General features: G+C 55.5%; 1 protein-coding gene and 1 pseudogene across 6 annotated transcripts in view; one reads left to right on the forward strand and one right to left on the reverse strand.

Moving 5' to 3' along the window:
- DLGAP4 (DLG associated protein 4) overlaps positions 1–22,433 on the forward strand; it is a 180,962-nt gene extending 158,529 nt beyond the window's left edge. For 3 of the 6 annotated variants that reach the window (XM_055138632.1, XM_055138633.1, XM_055138636.1), the window contains 6 exons: positions 2,293–2,654; positions 4,740–4,828; positions 5,383–5,795; positions 18,490–18,581; positions 19,745–19,900; positions 20,633–22,433. In XM_055138632.1, coding sequence (XP_054994607.1) covers positions 2,293–2,654; positions 4,740–4,828; positions 5,383–5,795; positions 18,490–18,581; positions 19,745–19,900; positions 20,633–20,851 — 1,331 coding nt within the window. In that variant the 3' untranslated portion in view covers positions 20,852–22,433. Of the gene's footprint in view, positions 1–2,292; positions 2,655–4,408; positions 4,489–4,739; positions 4,829–5,382; positions 5,796–18,489; positions 18,582–19,744; positions 19,971–20,632 lie in introns of those variants that run through there. The other 3 variants (XM_055138635.1, XM_055138634.1, XM_055138637.1) reach the window with 3 other exon arrangements.
- Positions 12,849–14,912, reverse strand: LOC129404878 (ubiquitin-40S ribosomal protein S27a-like; annotated as a pseudogene).
- Positions 22,434–26,325: the final 3,892 nt, after the last annotated feature.

Below are 26,325 nucleotides of genomic sequence, written 5' to 3' on the forward strand. Positions count from 1 at the left end.
AAAGCTTCTTATTGTTTTGGAACCGTACCCACAGTGCTCAAGTCTTACTCCTGCCTCTGCGCTAAGGGAATCACTCCTGGTAGGCTGAGAGGTTACCCTGTGGGGTGCTGGGGGTCGAACCTGGGTCCTGCCCGCTGTGCTCTCTCTCCAGCCCTGAAGACCCCCATCTCATAGAGGTGCCATTTCCGGTTTGAGGTGTGGGGTACTTTCTTGTCAGCACCGTTTCTCTAGGTCCTGTTTCTGGTTTGGTTTTGTTTTGTTCTGGGAAACTAGGCAACTGCCATGTGTCCTCTCCAGGACAGAGTCGCCAATGAAATCGTGGCCACGAGCACTGGACAGTGTTTGCAGAGTGGGGATTGCGTGCCCCTGGCTCTGTGCGCCTGGTGCCGGCCAGCCTGCCATGGCCACAGCTGGTCTCTGTGACACCGTTGCGTTGTGGCTACTTCCCCTGTCTGGTAGGGCGCGTTGTTTTCCTTGAATCGGAACACAGCCTGCCTTGGCAGGTGCCTGCTGGCTGCACGGGTCAGTGGATGGACTTGATGAACGTTGCGTTTTTCCGTGATACAGAGCGATCCTGGGAACCCTTTGACCCACTTTCCCTCCGTGGTAACGTCTTGCATAACTGCAGCTTCAGATCTGAACCCGAGTCTTGACCTGGATTCAGTCCATCGGCTATACTCGGGCTTCCCTGCTGTCACCATGTGCATTTGCGCGTCTGAGCTCAGTTCCTCCACCACCAAGGCAAGGTCCCTGCTTGTCCTCCTGGACCATGCCCACTCGCTGTCCCCCTGGGCATCCCCTCAGCTGTCTCTCTGCTCCCCAGCCCTCCCCTTAAATCATTTCAAGAATGTTCTAGATGGGGCAGGAGAAATCAGAAGTAGGGTGCTTGCCTTGCATGCAGCTGGCCCAGGTGTCTGGCACTCCATACGGTCCCCTGAGCACTGTCAGATGTAGTCCCAAGACACAATCAAACAAAAATGCCACATGTGACTTCTGGCTTACCTTTTCCCACTCAGCACAGTGCATTTGGGCATCGTCTGAGTTGTTCTATCAGTGGCCCATTTGTTGTTGCCAAGTAATATTTCAGAGTTTGTTTAACCACTGGAGGGCATCTAGGCTGTTTCTCATTTGCGAAGTTTTTTGGGTTTTTGTGTGTGAGTGAGTGCATGTGTGTGCCAGTTACTATTTTTAAGGGTTAAATGCCCAGGAGAAGGGCTGGAGCGATAGCACAGCGGGTAGGGCGTTTGCCTTGCACGCAGCCAACCCACGTTCGATTCCCAACATCCCGTATGGTCCCCCAAGCACCGCCAGGAGTAATTCCTGAGTGCAGAGCCAGGAGTAACCCCTGAGCATCGCTGGGTGTGACCCAAAAACCAAAAAAAAAAAAAGAAAACGATGCCCAGGAGAGCCGTTGGCTAGGTTATATGGTAATTACATGCTTGCCTCCTAAAGACCCTGCCAAGCGTTTATTTTAGGGTATCATTATTTATTCCCACCAGTCATGAACACGCTGATTTAGTTTCTCCACATCCTTGGCAGCGTTTCTTGTATTTGCATGTTCCTGTTCCGGTAGCTTTGTGGAGGGAGGATCTGTGTGGGAGACTGCTGGGCTTGGCTGGTCACCGTCGTCACCATGCTCAGTGGGCCCCCGAAGGCAGGCCTGGAGGCCCGGGCCAGCACCCAGTGCCCCACGGTGGCCTTTGGAGTTAGCACGCTGAGAAGGACTGCCGTGTCTCGGGCAGCACCTCCTGATGTCTGCCTCAGGGACCCGCAGTTCGCCAAGCAAGCCCTGCCGCCCTTTGGTGTCCTGGGTCCCTGCCATGGGCCTGCCCCCCCCCCCGCCAGGCTGTGTCGGGCACCCAGGGGTGGACTCCCACCCGTGGCCTTGTGGGACAGGTGTGGCAGGGCTGGCCAGAGGAGGCGCTGGGCCGCAGGCTGCCAGGCAGTGTCGCTGAGCAGCTGAGAGCAGAGGGAGTTGCAGGTCTCTCGCCGAGCTTGAAGAAAGCAAACAAAACCCCTTCTCAGTTGTCCTGACTGACACCTGCTCCCTGGCCCCTGCCTGGCCTGGCATGGGTCAGGAGAGGTGGAAGGGGTCACTGTGGACCCCTGGCCCCCGGGGCCCTGCAGGCAGGGCCTCTGTCTGTCTTGGTCATCCCAGTGTCTGACCTCATTTCCACTCCAGAAATCCTCGCCGAGGGCTGAGGGCGCCTGGGGCTGGGTCGGGCGGGGCCTCCGGCTGGGGGAGGGAGGGGGGTCTCACCACCTCCCCGCCCTCTCCTCCCGCCCCTGCAGGCTCGTCATGCCTAGTGGCGTATAAGAAGACCCCGCCACCGGTCCCGCCGCGCACCACGTCCAAGCCATTCATCTCCGTCACCGTGCAGAGCAGCACCGAGTCCGCCCAGGACACCTACCTGGACAGCCAGGACCACAAGAGCGAGGTGACGAGCCAGTCAGGCCTGAGCAACTCGTCGGACAGCCTGGACAGCAGTACCCGGCCACCCAGCGTGACCCGGGGCGTGATCACCCCGGCCCCCGAGGCCCCGGAGCCGCCCCCAAAACATGCAGCTCTGAAGAGCGAACAGGGAACGCTGACCAGCTCCGAGGCCCACCCCGAGGCCCTCCCCAAAAGGAAACTGTCATCGATAGGAATACAAGTAGGGGCCCTTTTCTGCACTCTGCCCTCACCCCCGCGCCCCGCCCCTGCCTGCGTGTCCTGACATTGGAGGAGGCCCCCCTCGGTCTCCCGCCTGGCCACGGGCTGTCCGTCCTAACCGATCGGCCCCGAGTGGCCCAATCAAATTCTACCCCTGACCACGCCTTGTGCCCTGCGGGGGTCCGCGGCCCTGGGCACCCCCCCTCCTGCTGCTCCGCCGGACGGCCGCGGTGAATGTGGTCACACTCAGCCGGCCATCTCCTGTCCACTGTTTGCCTGTGCGGTGTCTGTCTGTCCACTCCCCCCTCCGCCCTGCCCGCCGCTGCCGCAGGGCAGGCGGGACTGGCCTAACAGTTCTCTGATCCGAGGTCACGTGGGCGCGGAGACCACAGCCCCGCTCGGCGGCCGCGGGAGCCGCGTGGCGCATTCATGCCGCCGGGCCGGCATGCCTTGAGCCGTTTGGGTGGCTCCAGGGGGACTTTGCCCAGAGCCCTCGCGGGCCTTGGGGACAGGTAGGTGGCTCGAAGTGCCAGGTCAGAGAGAGAAGCGTGAGGAAGGATCTGCTCAGACGGGTCCCCGGGCCCCGGCGGCTGAGGCCAGCTCCCGCTCCTGGGAGCCACACGCCGTGTCTGCCCACCACCCCCGTTCCCTGGGCTTGGCCCACTAGCCTCTTCACCACGGCTCATCACTGTCCTGCTTGCACCAAGTGGTGACCCATCCCCCAGGACTCCCCTGCCTGGCTGCCCCTGAAGAAGGCCAGGGCGGGCAGGAGTTGGGGGGAGGTGGTGCGTTCTCCGGGCAGGTGGGGAAGGCCAGGTGGGGGTCCCAGATTGCCGGGGAGTTCCATTTCCGCAGCCACCCACCAGCAGCTGGACGTGGCCACAAAGCACTAGAGCCCACAAGGGGACACAGGACACGGGTGGCGGGGAGGGCTGGGCAGAAGAAGAGGCCCCACATGCGCCCGGCTGAGTTTTCCTCCTCCCCCCTCACCCCTGCACTGCTGGAGCCTCCTTTCTCCCTGCAGAGGGGCTGGCCGCTCCCCCCTCACGGCCACTCCAGGAGAGCTTCTTAAGAGCAGAGGAAGGGGCCCCGGCCCTGGCCCCCAGCGTCCCTGGGTCTCTGACCGGGTAACCCTGTGGGCACCCCCATCTCTCCTTTCCCGACCAGCTGCTCCTCCTTGCCGAGGGATTCAGGCCCAGCCTTGGCTCCTTCCCCCCCAAGGCCACGCAGGGATAAGTGCTGCTGCTCTTGCTTGTCCTGGGCGCCCCCTGCCCCCTGGCCAGGAGCAGCGCTGGAGTCGCAGCTCCCCGGAGATACCCCCCTCTGTTTCCGAGGGTGCCCTGCAGCCTCCTGTCACCCCCTTGGTGCCCTGAGCCTGAGGTCAAGTGGGTTCCCTCCCTTATTCATGGGCCGAGATGGACCCATGTGTCCTCGCCGGCCTCGTCCCTCCCGTTCCTGGACCCGCTGCCTGTGCCGGCCACAGCACTGGCTCAGCTCTGACCCCGCCCCACCCCGTGCCATCAGGAACCTCAAACCCCCCCCCCCCCATGAACAAGCCCCAGGATGGTAACCCCAATGCCCAGCGACCTCCAAGCTTCAGGCTTGTCCTCTTTGCCCCCAGAAAGTGCCCCCCACCCCCAGGCCTCAGCAGCACCAGATAACGGCTGTGGTTTGTGTGTGTGTGTGTGTGTTTTCTTTCTCTTCCGTCGTCCTCTTTTTTTTTTCTTCTCCTCCTTCTCTCGGATGCGTGTAAAGGAGAGGACTAGAAGGAACGGTTCCCACCTCTCGGAGGACAACGGACCCCAAGCGATCGATGTGATGGCCCCCTCCTCAGAGTAGGGAAAGCCAGTCATCTCCGCCCCCCCACCCCCCCCGCCCGCCCGCCCGCCTCCTCGCGAATGAGCAGTGCCCGGCTTGGCCCGGCCCGGCCTCGGGCCCACGTGCCGTGTCCGCATGCCTCGTGTCTGTGCGTCCACACGTCCATTCTGCATCGTCCCACTGGTGTGGATTCCAGCGGCGAGTGTGGTGTTTGTTTTTTTGTCTTTGTCCCCGTCTCCGTGCCGTGGCTGTCGTGTCCTTCAATAAGGTTGACTGCATTCAGCCAGTGTCCAAAGAGGAGCCCAGTCCCGCTACCAAATTCCAGTCCATCGGGGTTCAGGTAGAGGACGACTGGCGGTAAGTGGCACGGAGGCGGCGGCCGCTTCCCCCCGCCTCTCCCCCCCTCCGCTCTCACCTCCCCTGCCGCCTCCTCCTCCTCCTGTTCTCCCCCCCACCCACTTCTCCCTGCTGGATTTCTGACGGCCAGGCTGGGCTGGGGGTGCGGGGCGGGGGGTGGGGTGGGGGCGCCCCTGGCACGGGAGGCTGCTGGGCCAGCCGGCGGGCGGGCGGGCAGACGCACCTTGCTCCCCGTGAGCTTAATCGGGCCGCGGAGGGGCGGGGGGGGCCCCCCGGGCCAGGCTCCCCCACACCTGTGTCGGTGGTCTTCCCAGCCCCACTGCAGTAAACAGACAACCTTATGACTGTGTCCGTGTGTGCGTGTGCGTGTGGGGTGCGGGCGGGGCGAGGGCTGAGCCGAGAATGAGAGGGCGCTGTGGGACCTGCTTTAGGCGCATGGTGAGCAGATGTGTCTCTCTGTCTGCCGTGTGTCCAGGTCGGGCAGCCTCCGGTCTCTGGCCCGGTCCATGGTGACGCTCTCTCCTTCCTGTCCCCGCCCCGCCCCGCCCCCGCAGAAGCACGGTCCCCTCGCTCAGCATGTCCTCCCGCCGGGACACCGACTCGGACACCCAGGATGCCAATGACTCGAGCTGCAAGTCGTCCGAGAGAAGCCTCCCCGACTGTACCCCGCACCCCAACTCCATCAGCATCGATGCTGGCCCGCGGCAGGCCCCCAAGATTGCCCAGATCAAACGCAACCTCTCCTATGGAGACAACAGCGACCCCGCCCTGGAGGCGTCCTCGCTGCCCCCGCCGGACCCCTGGCTCGAGTCCTCGTCCAGCTCCCCGGCAGAGCCCGCGCAGCCCGGGGCCTGCCGCCGCGACGGCTACTGGTTCCTGAAGCTGCTGCAGGCCGAGACGGAGAGGCTGGAAGGCTGGTGCTGCCAGATGGACAAGGAGACCAAAGAGAACAATCTCTCGGAAGAAGGTGAGCCCCAGGGCCCGCCCCCCGCCCCCTCCCCCTGCGTCGCCGTTTTCCAAATCACACCTTGTTCCAGGAATGATTCCGGACTGGGAGGGCTCAGGCCTCAGTTTCCTTGTCTTGAGTGAGGCCTGGACATGGCCCAGAGCCGGTGCCTAATGGAACCTTCTTCTTTGGCGGGTCCAGTGGGTGGGAAACTGCCCCCCCCTGCCCCCCAGCCTGCCCTGTGAGACAGAATAACTTGCTGTTCCAAATCTTACGTTTCTCTCTGCTCTGTTTCCCAGGAAAGCAGTAGGCAAAAAAGATTTTTACTAGATTCACAGGTGGTTGGTTGGTTGGTTGGTTGACAATGGGGAGAGGTGAGGAGCAGAGAGATACACAGCAAATAGGACACTTGTCTGGCACACAGACACCTGCTTGATCCCTGACACCGCCCAGGGCCCCCCAAGCCCCAGCAGGAGAGAGAATCAGCCCTGAGCACGTCTGGGTGTGGCCCCAACCCCTCAGCCCCTCCCCCTCAATAAAAAAGGTGCCAGGAGTGGTTTGGTGACCTGCTTACAGGCTCGGGCCTTGCCCCCAGAGCGACACCTTGTATCCGCTGCGTTTCCTCAAAGCTCTAGTTCCCAGGTCACGCCCCTCCGTGGAAGGTCGGGGGCCCCCGAGTGTCCAGGGGGACAGAGCCAGCAGCGTCCCCCTGATGGGTGGGTGCGGCCAGGGCCTGCACCTTTGATGGTTCAGAGAGCACATCAGTGAGCGTCTCCGGCCTCCGGGCCGTTCCCAGCTTTGATGTCACACCCGCCGCCCTCCGAGGACTCTTCAAACAGTAGTGCCTGCAGGAGTGGGGCCAGGTCGGGGCTGGCGCAGCGCGGGAGCCCTGGCGTTCTGTCCCGGCTCTGCCTGGCTCCGCCATCTGCGTGGCCCAGAGTAAGACAGTACCAGCCTAGAGATGCCAGAGACCCCCCAGAAGCACCCATGGGGGCTGGCCGAGCCTGTGCTGCGACCCTCGCCGCTCAGTTGTCTGTTCTGTTCTCCCTCATACTACTTTTTGTCGTGTGACAGGACGGCGCCCTCTAGGACTAGGCATCACTATACATTGATTTCCTGCTGCGCTAGATGAGTGCTTGGCGCCCTCTCCACCGCCCAGGCCCTTCTCCCTCAATAGTACATCACAGTCCGGAGCTAAGCAGCCAGGAGCCAGGGAGAAAGACAACACAGGTGGTCAGGGAAAAGGGCTGCCTTCATGGCCAACCCCTCTTCAGTTCCTGCCACCACATGGTCCCCTAAGCACAGAGCCAGGAGTGGCCGTCAGACACTGCCAGGTATGTCCCTCCCCTCCAGAAAAAAAAAAGTGCAATAACAGAGGAATCCCAATTACCATAATATAAAGGATGACAGTGATATTTGTTGGACTGGAGCAATAGCATAGCAGGAAAGGCATTTGCCTTACACTCGGTCGACCCAGGTTCAATTCCTCCGTCCCTCTCGGAGAGCCCGGCAAGCTATGAGAGTATCCTGCCCGCACGGCAGAGCCCGGCAAGCTACCTGTGGCGTATTCGATATGCCAAAAACAGTAACAAGTCTCACAATGGAGACATTACTGGTGCCCGCTCGAGCAAATCAATGAACAATGGGAGGACAGTGCTACAGTGATATTTGTTAGGGTGATAAATAACAAGATCTAGCAAACTACTGGAATTTGGAAGATATGAAGGCAGTGGAAGCTGGAGCCATAGTACAGCGGCGGGTCAGGCATTTGCCTTGCATGCAGCTGACCTGGGTTCAATCCCTGGCATCCCATATTGTCTCCCGAGCTCCTCCAGAAATAATTTCTTTTTAGTGCAGAGCCAGGAGTAACCCCTGGACATTGCCACATTGCCGAATATGACCCAAAAAGCCCCCCCCCCCAAAAAAAAAGAAAATGAAGACAATGACATTTTAGGAAAACTTCTGATCTTTGTGATTATTTTAGGAAAACAGTGTGATCTGTGATTGCTTTTGGTGACAAACAGCTACTGCTAATGTTAAAGCAGCTGAGGGTCTCGGGCCGGAGGGATGGGACAGCAGGTAGGGCGCTTGCCTTCCTCAAAGCACACCCGGATTTGATCCCTGGCATCCCGTATGGTCCCCCCCAAGCACCACCAGCTAAAACTGAAAACTGAAACTAGCAGCAGTTGAGGCTGAGGGTTCTGACCAGACTTCTCCTGTTGCCTCGTGTTTGTCTGTCAGGGGTGTCTGGCAGGACCCCTGCCCCCCTCCGCCCCCCGCATCTCCCTCTCAGCACAGGGCAGGCTCTGATAGAAGGACAAGCTAAAAAAATAATAGTAATACTAATAGAGAACCGGACCTGGAGCGGTAGTGCTATAAGCACAGCGCTTGCTTTGCAAGTGGCCAGCCCGAGTTTGATCCCCAGTGTCCCGTAAGTTCCCCCAACACCCACCAGGCGTGAATCCTAAGTGCAGAGCCAGGAGAAAGTCCTGGTGTCTTTCACCACTGGGTGTGGCCAAAAAGAAAAGAATGTTTTTCCAAACTGCACTTCATACCAGTTGTTTCTCCAGTGAGAAGGAACAACTAAGAAAACACTGTCCCTTCCTGTGTTATTCAGGAGGGTCCCTTTCAACGGGATTGTGTTTCTGGTCACCCCCACTGCTGTTCCAGCAGGCCTCTAGAGGGAGCCCTTGCCATGGCCTTTTGAGGCCGATGCAGCTTGAGGACAGGAAAAAAAAAATTTCAGCAGGCCAGGAATAATTTATTTTATTTTGTTTGTTACAATGGCTATATATATATACAGGCCAGAGCAATAGTACAATGGGGAGGGTGTTTGCCTTGCACACGGCCAACCCAAATTCAATCCCTGGCTTCCCACATGATCCCCCAAGCACTTCCAGGAGTAATTCCTGAGTGCAGAGTCAGGAGTAACCCCTGAGCATTGCTGGGTGTGACCCAAAGAGAAAAAACAAAAAAGAAAGAAAATTAAAAAAAAAAAAGAAAGAAAGAAAACACTTCAGTTAAAGAAAATTTGTGAAAATTGTTTTATCTCACGAGGGAGTCGTCCTCATTGTCAGAGGGTTTACTGGGCCGCTTGTTACTCGCCGCACCGTCTGTGCTAACTGAACCTTGTGGGCTCCCGTCTGCTTCCCCATCTCATGTGCAGTGCTCCTGCGGGGCTGTCAGCATTGTGCAGTTTGGAGGGGTCACGGCTGCGCGTCTCAGCGGCTTGGCTGGCGTCTCTTCCAAGATGAGCTGCGTAGGGGCCGGAGCGATAGCACAGCGGGTAGGGCGTTTGCCTTGCACGCGGCCGACCCGGGTTCGATCCCCAGCATCCCATATGGTCCCCCAAGCACCGCCAGGAGTAATTCCTGAGTGCAAAGCCAGGAGTAACCCCTGAGCATCGCTGGGTGTGACCCAAAAACCAAAAAAAAAAAAAACCAACAAGATGAGCTGCGTGGCCGGGCCGTCTGTGGGCTGCAGGGGGGCTGAGGGGGCTGCTGGCAGTTTGGAGGGGCGGCTGCCCGCCCCCAGGCAGAGAAGTCCCCAGAGCTCCCAGCCCAGGAGTCGGTGTATCTGGAAGTCTCCGCTGGCCGGGTGTTTCTGCAGAGAGGAGCCGTGCAGCAGTGAGGGTGGGCCCTTTGCACAGCGGCTGTGGGGTGTGGATGCGGCTTCCCCGGGCCTCAGCAGGGCGGGGACTCTCCTGCTCCCCTCCCAAGGGTGCCCGGGCCATCAGCCCTGATATGCCTGTGAATTGCCACAGCGTGGCTCCCCTTTCTCCGAGATCAGTGCTAAAGGTGTGGGGCGGGGGTCACTGCGATGTGGCGGCTGCAGTGGGGTGAGAAGTAACCTGAACCCAGTATGCCTGGTGCCCTTTGTTCTAGAACCATCCTTTCCTCACTGGCTTTGGTGCCCTGGTTAAAAGGTATCTCCGAGGGCTTGTGACAGAGCCCTTTATTCTGTTCCACTACGTCTGTTATTCTCTCTAAAACATGTCTTAAGTTCTTTGTGTGTTTACAGGCGTAACTGTCCCCCTCATGCTACTTTTTGCTGCGTTCCTTAAATTTCGGTGCACTGCATTTTGTTTTTTGTCCTCTGGCGTTTCCTAAGTTTCTTTGTGATTTATTTGAAACAGTAATAGCAAGGTTGGGGCCAGAGCCAGAGTACAGCAGGTCGGGCGTTTACTTTGCACGCAGCTGACCTGGGTTCAGTTCGCAGCATCCCATATAGTCCCCCAAGCACCACCAGGAGTAATTCCCGAGCACAGAGCCAGAAGTAACCTCTGAGCATCGCTGGGTGTGACCCAAAAAGAAAAAAAATTAAAATTAAAAAAATAATTAATAGCAGGGTTTTATGCAAACAGAGCGTTCCAGCACCACACCCTCTCCTGGATTGTCAGTTTCTCTCTACCTTGTCCCAGTGCCACCCCCCAGCCCTCTGCCCTGCTCCCCCTGCAGTGATAAGCTTCCTGCGATCACCCAGTCTCAGTTGCTGAGGCCTATGTTGTTTCCTCACGATGTTCAAATCTCCCACGGCGGGGAGATCCTCCTATGTCAGACCCTCTCCTCCTGACTAGCTTCTCTCGGCATGATCCTCTCCAGACCCATCCACACAGCAGCAAATGGCTTGGTTTCAGTTGTTTTTCTTAAGAGCTGAGTCGTATTCTGCTGTGGATATGTGTGGGTACCATGGTTTCTTTATCCAGGCATTTGTTCTCGGACACTTGGGTTGTGTCCAGATCTTGGCTCTTGTCAGTAGCTGCAGTGAACATAGGAGTGCAGATGTATTTTCCGAATAGAGTTTTGGGGCCCTTGGAATCCATGCCAAAAAGTGGATTTGCTGGAACCCATGGACGATCAGCTCCTAGTGTTTTAAGGCGTGTCCATGTTGTTTTCCAAAGAGGCTGAACCAGGCGACGGTCCCAGCAGCTGTGCCCTCGGGCCCCATTTCCTCACACCCCCGTAGTGTGTTGTTGGCGTCTCTGGTGGGAGAAGGTGTGTCACAGAGCACTGCCACCTCTGCGTCTGTGGTCAGCTTAGCAGGCCTTGGTGTCTGGAACAGGGACTCCTTGTTTTTGTTCAGAAAGGGGAAAAAAATGTATTTACATCTTTATTCATCCAGTAGTAATCTTAGAATTAGTCTGTTAAACGCCTCATGGAAAAAAAAGATGCTGGAACAGTGACTGGAAATAGAGCTTATTGGTTAATTTTGGGAAGCCTGACGTCTGCAGATGTTACTTGCTCCTCGAGGAAGACTGTTCACTGCCCCGTTTACTTAGCTCTCCTCTGGTGGCCTTCTGTTGGAGTCGGATTCATTTTTTTCTCCAGTGGTCTGACATATGTTTACCAGGTTTACTTCTGGTGCTTTCTAGTTTTTCTATTCATACAAAATGAATGATTTTTATATTTGCATGGTCAAATTCATTCTTGCTAGTAGGCAGGCATGCTGCACTCAGATAATCATTTCTGGAACCGTGCGGCTGATCTTCTACCCAGTTGCTTCCTCTCGGATTTGTGTCATTGATTGTAACACTGTGTGCTCAGTGCCTCTGGAATATCGCTGTGTCTTGTGTAACGGTCTGGCCTGTGAGAGTTGGAGGGCGGGAGCATCCCTTCGTGTGGCCTTCATTTATCCTAGTCTCGCCTCTAGAGATGTAGCAGTTTCTGCTCATGGAGACAGAAAATAACCAAATAGATAAGCAGGCATACGCCCTGGAAGATGATGGTTTATGGCTCAGAGGGAAAGGCCAGACTGTGAGCACTATTTGGGAGGGGCTGTGTCCCACGCCCAGGGGACGTGGCCTGGGAAGGTCTCCTGGATAAGGGAAATCCACTGTGCGGAAGGAAGGAAGGAAGGAAGGAAGGAAGGAGGGAGGGAGGGAGGGAGGGAGGGAGGGAGGGAGGGAGGGAGGGAGGGAGGGAGGGAGGGAGGGAGGGAGGGAGGGAGGGAGGCTTGGTGCAAAAAGAGCCAGAGAGAGAACTGCGGGGGTGGGGGGCAGAGCTGCCTGCCACAGCGTGGGGGCGTTGGGGGTGCTGCAGGAGTCAGGAGTGATGTGGGGACGCAGCCAGTGTCTTCCCCGACCTCAGCTAGGACTTGGCTTTTACCCTCAGGAGAGAAATCAGAGAAATACTTTCTATCTTCTCTACCTCTTCCTCTTCTTTTTTTTAAATCTAGTAGAGCAAAGAAAACATTTTATTTATTTGGGGGGGCAGGAGGCTACATTTGGTGATGCACAGGGCTTACTCCCAACTCTGAGTTCAGGGGTCACTCCTGGTGGGCTTGGGGGACTAGAAATGTTATTTAGGGATAGGGCTGGAGCAACAGCACAGCAGGTCAGGCATTTGCCTTGCACGCGGCTAACCTGGGTTCATTCAATTCCTCCATCTCTCTCGGCAAGCTACCGAGAGTATCCCGCCCGCAGAGCAGAGCCTGGCAAGCTTCCCGTGGCGTATTGGATATGCCAAAAACAGTAACAACAAGTCTCACAATGGAGATGTTACTGGTGCCCGCTCGAGCAAATCGATGAGCAACGGGATGACAGTGACAGATTTAGGGAGAGAGAGAGAGAAAGAGGAGAGCCTCACAAAAGAAATTAAGCACATGTACCAGATCAGACACGGGGGAACTTCAGAATTGGAGTCTCCAGAGAATTTTTGCTGCAACCTGCTTTTTTTTTTTTTTGCAGTAAATTTTATTGATTTACCATTTGTTTGCAAAACTATAAAACGTAGGGAATACAGTTTCATACTATTCGATGTGCATAGACCTGATCATCTCCACCTCATTCTTTTTTTTTTCCTTCCTTTTTTTGATTGTTTTTTTGTTTTTTTGAGTCATACCCTGCGATGTGCAGGGGCCACTCCTGGCTCTGCATTCAGGAATTACTCCTGCGGTGCTCAGGGGACCATATGGGATGCTGGGACCCCGCCCCACCTCCAGCTCTAGTGCCGTCAAACTCTTACAGTGACCCCCTCCCCCACCCCCGCCACCTGGCCAGGCCCCCTCCCTGTGGTTGCCAGCATATTGGCACAGTTTTTTTGGGTTTTTGTTTTGTTTTGTTTTGTTTTTTTAAGAGTTCATGCCTTTTATTAACCCATACAGGTAAATTATTTGTCTTCTGGTTTGTTGAAACAGTATGTCAGACAGCATTTGCCACAATAATGTCTGTCAAAGTGGCTGGCCATAAACACTCCAGCACCACAGTCATCTGAAGGGCCTTCCCGGCGAAGGCGGCTGATTTTGCCATTATCATCCACGTTGTAGTATTTCAGGACAGCCAGTTTAACCTTCTTCCTCTTCTGCTTATTCTTCTTGGGAGTGGTGTAAGACTTACTCTTCCTTTTCTTTGTACCACCCCGAAGTCTCAAAACGAGATGAAGAGTGGACTCCTTTTGGATGCTGTAGTCAGACAAAGTACGTCCATCTTCAAGTTGTTTACCAGCAAAGATCCATCTCTGTTGATCGGGTGGAATTCCTTCCTTATCCTGGATCTTGGCCTTGACATTTTCTACGTATCCAAGGGTTCGACCTCGAGAGTGATAGTCTTCCCCATGAGGGTTTTCATGAAATCCTGCATCTTGGCGGTGGGCCCACCGCAGATGGCGGATCAAAAAGCGAGTTTGTTTTTTTATTCGTGTATTCTGCTAGATTGTTAACCGTGGTTCTGGTGTGAGTGAGACCCTGCGGTGTTTGTCTTTCATCCATGGCCTCGCTTAGCATCACCCACTCAGGCTCCACCCACCCTGTCACAGAAGCCGTGGTCGAGCACGGTGAGGGTTGCCAAAGGGCGTCGAGGTTGGTCCCCGTGTTCTGAACAGTATACGGGTTCGAGTGCCTTTTCCAAGGAGTGCTTCAGTAGCCTCTGGGTAAATGCCTAGGACCAGCTACTTCCTATGTTATTCTCGTTTTCAGTTTGTTGTTGTTGTGCATAGTTGTAGAGGCCACAAATGGTGGTTCCAATTCTGGCACCAAATATGGTCCCTGAGCACCACCAGGAATGACCCCTGAGCACAGAGCCAGGGGTAAGCCCTGAGCCTGGCCTTGTGTGGCCAAACATTCCCCCACACCACCACCCCCCCAAAAAAATGTTTGAGGTAGTGCCAGAACCCAAACTTCTCTTTTTATTGCCATTTGATGCCCTCGTTGGCATCCATTCATAAGGTCTTCCCGTCATTCAAAGCGGTGCTGGATTCCAGAATCCCAAGTAGGTTCCGGCCAGAGATGGAAGCAACCGTGGAAAAGGGCAGCACGCCGCCACCACACCCTGCTACTTGCACCAGATTCAAAAATTTATTTTATTTTTCACTTTTTAGCCACACCCAGTGATGCTCGGGGGTTACAACTCCTGGCTCTGAACTCAGGAATCACTCCTGGTGGTGCTCGGGGCAACCACAGGAGATGCTGGGGATCAAACCTAGGTCATCCGCATGCAAGGCAAGCTTCTTACCTGCTGTCGCCAGAGATTCAGAGTTTTGAAATCAAGCGACACATAGCTTGTGAAGGAGCCTGGGTGGGGGACCGGAGTGATAGCACAGCGGGTAGGGCGTTTGCCTTGCATATGGCCAACCTGGGTTCGATTCCCAGCATCCCATATAGTCCCCCGAGCATTACCACAAGTAATTCATGAGCACAGAGCCAAGATAAACCCTGTGCATTACCAGGTGTGACCCAAAAAGAAAAAAAGAGGGGAAAAAAGGAGCCTGGGTGGTGCTTGACTCTCGGCTGCTCTGGGCCTTGTTACACATTTGAGGTTCGGGGACCAGAGCAAAAGTACAACAGCTCTTACCTTGCAGCCGACACAGGTTTGATCCCGGTATCCCATATGGTCCCGAGTCCCACCAGGAGTAACCCCTGAGCACTACCAGCTGTGTCCCCCCTACCCCAACTTAAAATTTGAGTGTCCCCAGCTCCCTTGCTCGCAGGAGTCCGTGCCAGGTTCATGCCACAGGCACATTCTAAAGGTCTGCAAGCAACAGACAGCAGCCTCGACTACGCAGTGCTCCAGAGCGAATCGGGCCTTTGTATCCACAGAACCCGAAGCAGATGACTCTCTTCAAATGTCTGCATTTCCCCTTTGTCTGATCGTTTCCTTGCTCTAGTATTCTAGGTCAATATCAGGACACTTCATACATGTTTTGTTTTTTTATTGTTGGGCCACACCCTGCAGTACTCAAGGATCATTCCTGGCTCTGTGCGCAGGGATCATGCTTGACAGTGCTTGGGGGACCATATGGGGTACAAAGATTGAACCCAGGGGCTGGAGCTATAGCACAGCGGGTAGGGCGTTTGCCTTGCATGTGGCCAACTCGGGTTCGATTCCCAGCATCCCATATGGTCCCCTGAGCACTGCCAGGAGTAATTCCTGAGTGCAAAGCCAGGAGTAACCTCTGTGCATCACTGGGTGTGACCCAAAAAGCAAAAATAAATAAATAAATAATAAAAAATTATGTTTTCAGGGTTCATCCATATTATAGCATGTATGAGAACTTCGTTTTATGCTGAGTAATTTCCCACTGTATGTATATATGTTTTGTTTATTGACGGGTTGTTAAAACCTTTGGCTGTTGCAGCACGGTGGGCTGGAGGTTTGAGCCACTCCAAGCTGTGCTCATGGGTCCCTTCTGGCAAGTCTCAGAACATTTGTGGTGCTGGGGATCGAATCCTGGTTGGCTACGTGCAAGACAAGTGCCCACCCGCTGTGCTCTCTTTGTCCTGTTCCTATGTGCAGCTGCTTGGCGTATACACTGAGGAATTGGTGATCTGTATGGCATTTCTATATTTAAACTTTTGGGGGAATTCTCAAAATTATTTTCTACCAGAGCAGTTACTATTTTGTATTGCATAAATGTTCTAGTTTCTGCACAAGTTTCTCCACCATCTTTGTCACTTTGCCAGGACTTGTTTTCTTTCATGGGGGAGGAGGTGGCGGTGCAGGGGTGGGTAGCAGGGAGTGGGCACCCACCTCCGGCAGTGCTCAGGGGCTCTGTTCTCTCATCTCTGGACTTGGCTGTTTCTGGCAGTGCTTAGCAGACCATCTAGTGCTGGGGGAGCACTTTACCACTGAGCCACACCCCAAGCGCCCCTTTTCTATATTTGGGGGGGTGCGGTTTTGCTTTCATAATAGCCCCCCTTATGGGTGTAAAGTGGCATCTCACTGGGCTGTAGAGTTGCAGTGACCTGATGTGAGCAGGCTGCCCTGGCCCTGCAGATACCTCTGGAGAGATGTCTGCTCCAACCTTTGCCCTTTGCTTTGATGAGCCGGACCTGGTGGTGATTAGGAGCCCTGCGGTCCCAAGGAGCAGACCCAGGGCTCCTGCATGCAGAGCAGCTCACTGAGCCATCCTCTCAGCCCTTTTCTTTCTTAGAAACACCCCAGAGTAGCCTCATGGTTTAGAATTATAAAGAGAAAATTTTTTATTTTATTTTATTTTTTTATTTTTGGGTCACACCCGGCAATGCTCAGGGGTTACTCCTGTGTCTGCACTCAGGAATTACTCCTGGCGGTGCTCGGGGACCATATGGGATGCTGGGAATCGAACCCAGGTTGGCCGCATGCAAGGCAAATGCCCCACCCGCTGTGCTATCGCTCCAGCCCCCTAAAGAGAGAATTCTTTAGCCAGACACGTGTACTCTGCCAATCACCCCCGAAGCTCTGTCCCATTCCGCAGTCAGGCAGGTTAAGAGTTGTATCCCTGGGGCTGGAGCGATAGCACAGCGGGTGGGGCATTTGCCTTGCATGCGGCCAACCTGGGTTCGATTCCCAGCATCCCATATGGTCCCCTGAGCACCACCAGGAGGAATTCCTGAGTGCAGAGCCAGGAGTGACCCCTGTGCATTGCCGGGTGTGACCCAAAAAGAAAAAAAAAAAAGGATTGTATCCCAGGAGCTTCATCAGTCTCCTCCTCGGCAGGGTTTCACCATCTCTGCACTGTTTCCAGGGAGAAACTTGGCTCTGATTTTCTGTGTCCTAGTTCAAAGCTTATGTGTTTTGTTGTTGTTGCTGTTGCTAATGATGTTTTGTTTGTTTTTTGGTGAGGGGACAGACCCTGCAGTGCTGAGGGCCATTCCTGGTTGTGTTCTCGAACCTGGGTCCGCCTCATGGGAGTCTAGCACCCTGCCCGCTGCACTACCGCTCTGGCCCCTGGGGGGGCGCATGTGTTCCCCTTCTGGTGTCTTACCATTGCGCCCTCTCACTTGTCTCTGCTTACGCCTTTTCATGGTTAAATGTCACATGTTAAATGTTAAGTGTTCTTCTGTTACTGTATTTGCTGTTACTGTAATATCTGCTTAGTGCCTGTGCTTCTTCCTTAATTTACTAATTTCTCAATAGAGCAAACTTTTTTTTTTTATATACTTTGGGTTGGCAAGGGGCCTGGAGCCAGGCTATATTCCAGGCTAGTAGGAGCCCCTAAGGCTGGAAAACACTTGAACCTTCTTTTTTTTTTTCTTTTCCTCTTTTTGGGTCACACCCAGCAATGCACAAAGGCTACTCCTGGCAGTGCTCGGGGGGGACCAGATGGGATGCTGGGAATCGAACCCGGGTTAGCCGAGTGCAAGGCAAATGCTCTACCCGCTGTGCTATCGCTCCAGCCCCACACTTGAGCCTTCTTTCACCCCCAGGCACCTAGAAGGCTGCTAAGGCCCTAAGCTCTGGCCGCTTGGTGCCTAGCCAGGCTCTGGAAAGCTACAGCCCCTTCTCCCTGCTGGTTGCAAATGAGTGATTCCTGGCCTGGTTCCTCAGTGTTTACCGCTCTCCACCTTTACCTAAGCCCTTCCACCCCAAGGACCTGCCTCGGGAGAGGACACACCTCACCCACTCTGTGCCAGAGTTCTGCCCACACAAGGCGCATTTCAGTCTCTTGTTGATGTTATTTAGCTTTTCAGTGATTTCGAAGACGAGTAGAGGGTAGGGGTGGAAGTTAGAGTCCTTCACTGCCCACAGTGTGAAAACTGGAAATTGCACTTTATTTATTTATTTATTTATTTATTTATTGGGTTTTTGGGGCACAGCCGGCGATGCACAGGGGTTACTCCTGGCTCATGCACTCAGGAATTACTCCTGGTGGTGCTCGGGGGACCATATGGGATACTGGGATTTGAACCTAGGTCTACCGCGTGCAAGGCAAGTGCCCTACCCGCTGTGCTGTCACTCCAGCCCATGGAAATTGCACTTTAAAAAAAAAAATCAATCTTGTATTCCTGAGCTAAGCATTTAATGGCTAACTATTCTGTTAAATAAAGTCTGAGCAGAGAATGGAAGGCTTCTAGATTTATGGTCGTAATTAAAGTGGACTATTGTGTCATCTTTCCCTTGAAGGTTTTGTAAAATCTCACCCATTAAACTTCACAGGACCTCTGGGAAGATTTTAAAGCTTCAGAATTTCTCTTAGTAGTTATTAGGCTAACCGGATATTCTTTTTCTTCCTGAAGTTTATATTAGTGATTTGTCTTTCTTGGAATTATTTTTTTTTTTTATTTAAACTCAGTTTTCATATCTTTTGCCATCATGTTTAGGAACGAGAGGGTGGGGTAAGCTCACCCGTGAAAAACTCACGTGTTTCACAGTGAGAGGGGGTTAGCAGAGGGGTAAAACGATGACCAGGCGCTGTGGACAAATAGAGATTTTTGTCCAAAGATGGGCTGGGAAGATGGAAGCCGTGATTCTGTCCCCCGGCCCCTGCATTCCACTCAGCCCTCCCTGTCTTGTCTCTCTCAGTCTTAGGCAAAGTCCTCAGTGCAGTGGGCAGTGCCCAGCTCCTGATGTCTCAGAAATTCCAGCAGTTCCGGGGCCTCTGCGAGCAAAACTTGGTGAGTTTGATTCTTCTTCCTGCCGTGACTCCTAGCTCAGCTCTTCGCCGGGACCTGTCGCTGCTGCCTCAGGGCACGAGAAGGATGACAAGACACATGTCCTGCCAACCCTCTCGACTCTGGACTTCTGAAACACGGCCCACACAGAAGTCCAGAATGGGTCAGCAGTGCTGTCCGAGTAGGGCATGCTCTCCAAGGCCGGGCGGGAGCTCAGTGGGCCGAGAGATGCTGGACTCCGTCTTCGGCACAACATGGTCTCCTGGGCACCACTGGGTGTGGCCCCCAAAGCAAAAATCATAAAAAAATAATAATCCGTATACTAAAAGAAAGTGTCAAGGTAAGGATAATGGAATGGCACCACTTTGGGGCCAGAGTTCAATCTCTAACACCGCATACGCCCCCTGTGCCCCCAGACTTGGTGAGCCTGTATGAAACAAATACCACCAGGGGCTGGAGTGATAGTACAGCAGGCGGGGCACCGGCCTCATACACAGCTGACCTGGGTTCAGTCCCCGGCGTCCCTTATTTCCCTTATTTCGTCTGTGCACCGCCAGGAGTAAGCCCTGAGCATTGCCAGGTGTGGCCCAGAAACAAAACAAACAAAAGCCCCAGCACTGGCTTTCGGGGCCTCCTTCACTCTTGCCTTACTGCAGAGAGCAGAGTTTCCCTGGGGCAGGCGTGAAGGACATTTGGCCACAGACGGGTGGATGAGGGGCTGGAGCAATAGCACAGCAGGTAGGGCCTTTGCCTCGCACACGGCTGACCGGGGTTCGATTCCCAGCATCCCATATGGTCCCCCGAGCACCGCCAGGAGTAAGTCCTGTGCATCGCCAGGTGTGACCCAAACAGGGGTGGATGAGAGAGAAGCCACATAATGGGCGCCACCCGCAAGCCATTGCTGGCTTCTCCCCGCAGCGCGGGAACAGTCATGAGCCCCGCCTTCCTTCCTGCGGGCCTTCTGGACACCGCAGGGACACAGTCTGGGTCCCTCCCAAGGCTCTTTGACTTTCAGAGCTGCTGCTGACTGGCCACTGGTCACTCAGAGACCCCAAACACACACCTACCGGGAGGGAGAATAGCCGCCCTGAGGGGAGGGTGCAGGGTGCCGCACCCATGCCTGCCTCGCCTGCCCCACTCATGCCCCGTCTCCCCGCCCCCAACAGAACCCTGACGCCAACCCGCGTCCCACGGCCCAGGACCTGGCCGGGTTCTGGGACCTGCTGCAGCTGTCCATCGAGGACATCAGCATGAAGTTTGACGAGCTCTACCACCTCAAGGCCAACAGCTGGCAGCTGGTGGAGACCCCCGAGAAGAGGAAGGTGAGCATGGAGCAGTGCGGAGGGCAAGTCCAGGGACAAATTCCTGGTCGGCAATAACGCTGCCACATCGGTCAGTGCTGCTTGGCCCCCGTCTCCGTGTGTCGTCTTTGAGCTGGGGGCTCGCGTCCATCACCCACGTTCGGGGGTGGGGGTCCATGCTCGGCGCCCACCCCAGCATGCCGCCCGCCCCACCCCCCACGCATGCCCTGTCCTGCCCCGCATGTCACAAAGGTTGCAGTGGGCGGGGTCCCGGGAGGTGGCTGCTCACGTGGTCGCTGACAGGCTGGTGGAACTTTGGGGACCCAACAGAGGTTCTTCCCCTGGGGCCAGCCTCCTTCCCACTGGATAGCAGTGGCCCCGGCGACCCTAGGGTCACTGCTGTGGGACTGTGGCCCGCACATGAAGTGTGATGTCGGAGCCCCGAGGCCCGGTCCCCTTCTGCCCAAGCCTTGGGATCCCGGTGGTTCCAAGCAGGGCTGGGCACGGTCGATGGGTCCATCCCTTCCCGCCTGAACCTCCTGCGCGTCTAAGCTTGCTTCCTGTGCTTGTGCTGGCCCCACCGTCATCGCTTCTCGTGGCTTCCTCGTTCCACCTGCGCGTTGTGTGTGGGGGGCGGGCGGGAGGTGGGGGAGCGGCAGCTGCCAGCATGTGGTCGGGGCTAGGTAGCGCCACACGCATGTGCAATGTGGCACCTTTATTTTATTTTTTCCTTCCCTCACTGTCTCACTAAAGGAAGAGAAGAAACCACCCCCTCCGGTCCCAAAGAAGCCAGCCAAATCCAAGCCGGCGGTGAGCCGGGACAAGGCCTCAGACGCGGGGGACAAGCAGAGGCAGGAGGCCCGCAAGAGACTGCTGGCAGCCAAACGGGCCGCGTCTGTGCGGCAGAACTCGGCCACAGAGAGTGCGGACAGCATCGAGATCTATGTCCCCGAGGCCCAGACCCGGCTCTGAGTACCAGCAAGGATCAACGCTTTTAAGTCATTAAAAACAAAACAAAACAAAACAGACAACAACAACAACAACAAAAAAAAAAAACACAAAAACTAAATGCAAATGGAACAAAATTTTCTCAACCTTTAAGTACGGTCGTTCTGTCTCGAGACCCTGAGCCAACTTTCCAATTGACGCATCCAAGGGCTCACGATTTGGCTTGTTTGGGTCCCTCCCAGGTTTAGATTACGAAGTCTTCACCCAAAAAGATGTCAACAAAACACAAAACTTTCCAACGTTTTTCCTCCTCCTGCTGGCCGTGGTGGACCAGATGGATGGACCAAGGCAGCCCCCCGCCCGGCCCGAGGTCTTTTTACCTGTTCTAACAAGAACCACTCTAGCTTGTTTACAAGACGACCGTCCGAAGGGGCAGCCTTGGGCATCTGCCCTGTCCCTCCTCCTCCCCCCCGCTGACCCTCTCTGACCTTGGAATTTTCATTCTTCAGTTGTTTCTCTCTCCCCCCTCGGAGCTCACACAGGGGTCACCATCCCGACTCGCAGCTGGCTGGTCCCCGGCCCTTTCTGGGGCTGGGGGCCCAGAGAACAGAGACGGACACGCATCCCCCAACCCCTCCCACCAAGTGCTCACACACAGTCACACACGCGTGCACACGCAGATGTAGCTTTCCTCCCCGCCCCTGCGGCACAGCGCCCACTGCCCCCCCCACACAACCCCCCTCCGCGCCCCCCAGGCAGGCCCAGAACGCCCCTGGGCCGGACTGAGCGGTGGGCTCCTCCCGGGTCGCCACGCGCCCACCTCTCCGGCCCCGTCTTCCTTCCGCGGATCGTCTGGCTGAGAGTGACGCGCGGGGGACGAGAGCGGGCCCTCCAGCCCTGGCAGCGCCCGTGTCCAGCGCCGGGGGGCGGGCGGCGGTGTCTGTATGTCGTGTACATATGCACATAGAACTTAGAGTATATTTAACAGTCGCCCATCTGCTCACCCACGCCCAGCTCGCGGGGCACCTAGCAGGAGGCGGGAGTGTGAATAGCATATATTTTTACATGTACTATATCTAGGTGTGTGTACAAGTGTGTGTAAAAATATAGACCTTGTGTGTAAGCAGCCCCCCTTTTTTTTTCTCCCGTCCCGTCCCATCCCCTCCCCCGCCCTCGGGCCCATCTGCCCAGCCTGAGTTTTCTGTTCTCTTCTGTTTCTCGCCCCAACCCTCCTCTCTCCCGCGCCCCTCAGCCCCACTCCCAGGGTGTCCGGACCCTGAGCTGCAAAGGCCCGCGGGGCGGGGCGGGGTGGGGCGGGGCGGGGTGGGGCGGGGCGGGTCTTGGCAGCGGGCTCCGGCCTCGGGGTTCTGATCTGCTGTGGGGGGGGGGACCTGGCGCCGGACGCGTCTTCGTGTCCAGGCTTGCTGCAGGGGCCCGGGGAAACCAGGGCCCACTCTGGGGCCGCATTCCAGCTTGGCCGCCGTCTGTGACCTTGGGCAAGTCACTTGACCTCTGTGTGCCTCAACTTCCTCCTCTGTAACATGGGGACAGTCCCGCCCCTCCCTACCTCACAGGCATGTTGTGAGAATAAATGAGGTAACGTGTACCAAGGGCTCCTGGTGTTATTACGGTGGAACGGGGGGAGGGGGCGCGAGCGGAGATGGGTACCCCCAGGAGACCCAGCAGACCCCTCCTGGGCGGCCACTGAGTGTGCGGCTCTGGCCCTGCACGAGAGAAATAAACTCACGTCTCCTCACCTGTGGCAGAGGCAGCGCCGCCCACCAGCTTCCTTGAGAGAGGCTCTCCAACCTCCCGGGGCTGGGGGGTGGGGGGCAGGGGGGGCCCCAGTGGCCTGGAGCACGTTTGCATGCAGGAGCCCCACGGTCCATCCCCAACACTGCATGCATGGTCCTCCAAGCACCCCCAAGCGTGGACTCCCCAAAGTTTATTTTTAAATCTTTTTTTGATTTCTTTTTTAAATTTAAATCCTTTTTTTTTTTTTTTAATGCTTGGCCCCCAAAAGCCAGAGAGATAGTACAGCAGGCAGGGCATTTGCCTTGCGTGCATCCAGTCCAGGTTTGATCCCTGGCACCCCTTGTGGCCCCCTGAGCACCTCCAGGAGTGAGTCCTGAGTGCAGAGCCAGGAGTCAGCTCTGAGCATTTCCAGGTGTGGCCCCCAAACATATGTGTGTATGTATATGTGTATATATATTTGTATACACACACATACTTTACTAAAGAGACAGCATCGAGGCACTTGCAGTCTGCTGTGGCCATGGCCCTGGTCCCCATCCCAGGACCACTTATGGTCTCCTGAGCACCACCAGGTGTGACCCCTAAAACAAGAAAAAGCTGCGTGGGAAGCCAGGAGAGCGGCCCTCCCAGACAGCCCACTGACCTGAGGCCGGGGGCTCGGTTCGCCCCACACTGCCCAGGGGCCGCCTTCCCCGGGCACTGCCAGCACTGAGGCCCAGCAGCTCGCCCAGGGAGCTCACGGCCAGACACACCTGTCCACGTCTGACGGGCAAGACCGAGCGCCACAGGAGCCCATGGGAACCAGGAGGGCCACACCCACGGGTGCATGCAGCGGCCTCAGGTACGCGGAGGGACTGTCGCACCTGGCCCAGGACCAGGCAGCGCCGGAGCCTGATGGGAACACAGGCCTCTCGGAACAGTTCTGGGGCCAAACCCCTGGGCCCAGCCCTTCCCTCCAAGCTGTGGCCACTGGGCGCTTGGGCTGCACTTGGGGGTCTCACTCCCGGGCCAGTGGGCCTTCCAGGACCTGCCGCTGTCCCGAGCCCGGACTGGGGGGCGTTTGAAGAGTGAACCACGAGGTCTGAGGCAGCCTTGGCTGCTGAACCAACACGAGTCGTGAGTAAACGGAGGAGCAGGGGGTGTCCACTGTGGCAGGGGCAGCACCTCAAGGGTCCAGTCTGGGCCTCAGAAAGGGACGCAGGCCAGCAGAACAGGGAGACAGAAGCACGAGGTCTGGGATCCCACACGTCCCACCAACCAAAGTGAACAGAGGGAGAAAAGGTTTGGTTATCGGCACTTGGCAGCCACCGGTGCGGGTGGAGACAATGCTCAAAGCCAGAGGACTTATTCCATCTCCAAGAAACAGTCCACAAAGCACTAATCAACATACTGAATGTTAGAGATGGAAGTGAGGCCAGAGAGAGAGCACAGCAGCAGGGCATGTGCCTTGCAGCAGAGCCCCGGCATCTAGATGGTCATGCGAGCATCTCTAGGAGCCATTCATTCCTGAGCAGAGCCTGGAGTAATCCCTGAGCATCACCAACTATGGACCCAAAAGAAAAGTTTTAAAAATAAGGGACAACAGGGGCTGGAGCGATAGTACAGTGGGTAGGGCGTTTGCCTTGCATGCGGCCGACCCAGGTTCAATCCCCAGCATCCCATATGGTCCCCTGAGCACCACCAGGAGTGATTCCTGAGTGCAGAGCCAGGAGTATCCCCTGTGCATTGCCGGGTGTGACCCCAAAAGAAATAAATAAAATTTTAAAATAAGGGACTGGGGCTGGAGCGATAGCACAGAAGGTAGGGCATTTGCCTTACATGCAGCTGACCTGGGTTCAATTCCCAGCATCCTGTATGGTCCCCCGAGCACTGCCAGGAGTAATTCCTGAATGCAGAGCCAGGAGTAACCCCTGTGCATCGCCAGGTCTGACCCAAAAAGAAAAAAAAAGAGACAACAATAACTTTATGATGGATAAATATGACAGAAGCGACCTGAACTAGATGGTCAAAGCTTATATATGATGAGAAAGTTAATGTTTTGACTCGATGCACCCAGAGAGCAGGACGTGACAAGACCGTGGAGATTTTCCTGTCAAGAATGTGGACTCGGGGCTGGAGCGATAGCACAGCGGGTAGGGCGTTTGCCTTGCACTCGGCCAACCCAGGTTCGAATGCCAGCATCCCATATGGTCCCCTGAGCACCGCCAGGGAGTAATTCCTGAGTGTGGAGCCAGGAGTAATCCCTGTGCATCGCCGTGTATGACCCAAAAAGCAAAAAAAAAAAAAAAGAATGTGGACTCCTGTGGGTGGCTCCGGGCTGAGCACAGTTGTGCTTGCAGGAGTCCCAAATTTCATCCAGCACCACAAGGTACCTAGACAAAATTAAAAATAAAATAGATCGAAGCTTATTGGGAGGTCACACAAAGTCACAGACCTTGACTCACAAATGTCAGCACAGATGGGACAAAGAAAAGCTAGGGGACAGTTTCAGAGAAATTCAGGATATCTCAATTCAATAAAGGCATCTGGCCAAGCCCCTTGGCACCCTTTCTTTTTTTTGGGGGGGATGCTTTATGGGTCACACCCGGCAATGCACAGGGATTACTCCTGGCTCCGCACTCAGGAATTACTCCCTGGCGGTGCTCAGGGAACTATATGGGATGCTGGGAATCGAACCCAGGTCAAAGCGTGCAAGGTAAATGCCCTACCCGCTGTGCTATTTTTCCATTCCCTCCTTTCTTTCTTTCTTTTTTTTTTTTTTGCTTTTTGGGTCACACCCAGCGATGCACAGGGGTCACTCCTGGTGGTGCTCAGGGAACCATATGGGATGCTGGGAATAGAATCTGGCCGTGTGCAAGGCAAACGCCCTACCCGCTGTGCTATCGCTCCAGCCCCAGCCCCTCCTTTCTTGATACATGCAATACACTAAGGAATAGACAAGAACTCCCAGGGCTGGAGAGCACAGTGGGTAGGGCCCTTGCCTTGCATACGACCTATCTGGGTTGGAGCTCCAGCATCTCATATGGTCCCCCTAGAGTCGCCAGGAGTGATTCCTGAGTACAGTCAGGAGTGACCCCCCACACACACACACACAAAGAGCTTTTTCACACAGATAGGAGGTATCCAGAAAAATCTCCCTCACATCACATTTAAGAGTGAGACATGGATGCAAAAACAAAAGTTTGTAAGTTTGTAACTACATCACAGTGATTCTCTAAAATTTTTTTAAAAAAAGAGTGAGACATTTGGGGCTGGAGAGATAGCACAGCGGGTAAGGCGTTTGCCTTGCACGCGGCCGACCCAGGTTCAAATCCCAGCATCCCATATGGTCCCCTGAGCACAGCCAGGGGTAATTCCTGAGTGCAGAGCCAGGAGTAATCCCTGTGCATCGCCAGGTGTGACCCAAAAAGCAAAAAAAAAAAAAGAGTGAGACACAGGGCAGAGGTGTGGGGGGCAAAGTGATGGATGGTAAGTAGGGCACTTACTGTGGCACTTACTTGCCTTCATGTGGCTGACCTAGGTTTAATCCCCACCACCCAGCATGATCCCCTAAGCTCTGACAGGTGTGATCACTGATCACTATTCCTCATGGGGCCAGGAGTAAGTCCTGAGCACCACCAGGCATGGCCCCAAAACAGAACAACAAATGAGTGAAAGACAGGTTGAAGGGATAGTAGGAGAGAGAAGGTGCTTGTCTTGCTTAGAGCCACCCCTGATTCCGGCCCCAGCGACACACGGTCCAG

Source organism: Sorex araneus, chromosome 5 (assembly GCF_027595985.1).
Source record: "Sorex araneus isolate mSorAra2 chromosome 5, mSorAra2.pri, whole genome shotgun sequence".
NCBI lineage: Eukaryota > Metazoa > Chordata > Mammalia > Eulipotyphla > Soricidae > Sorex > Sorex araneus.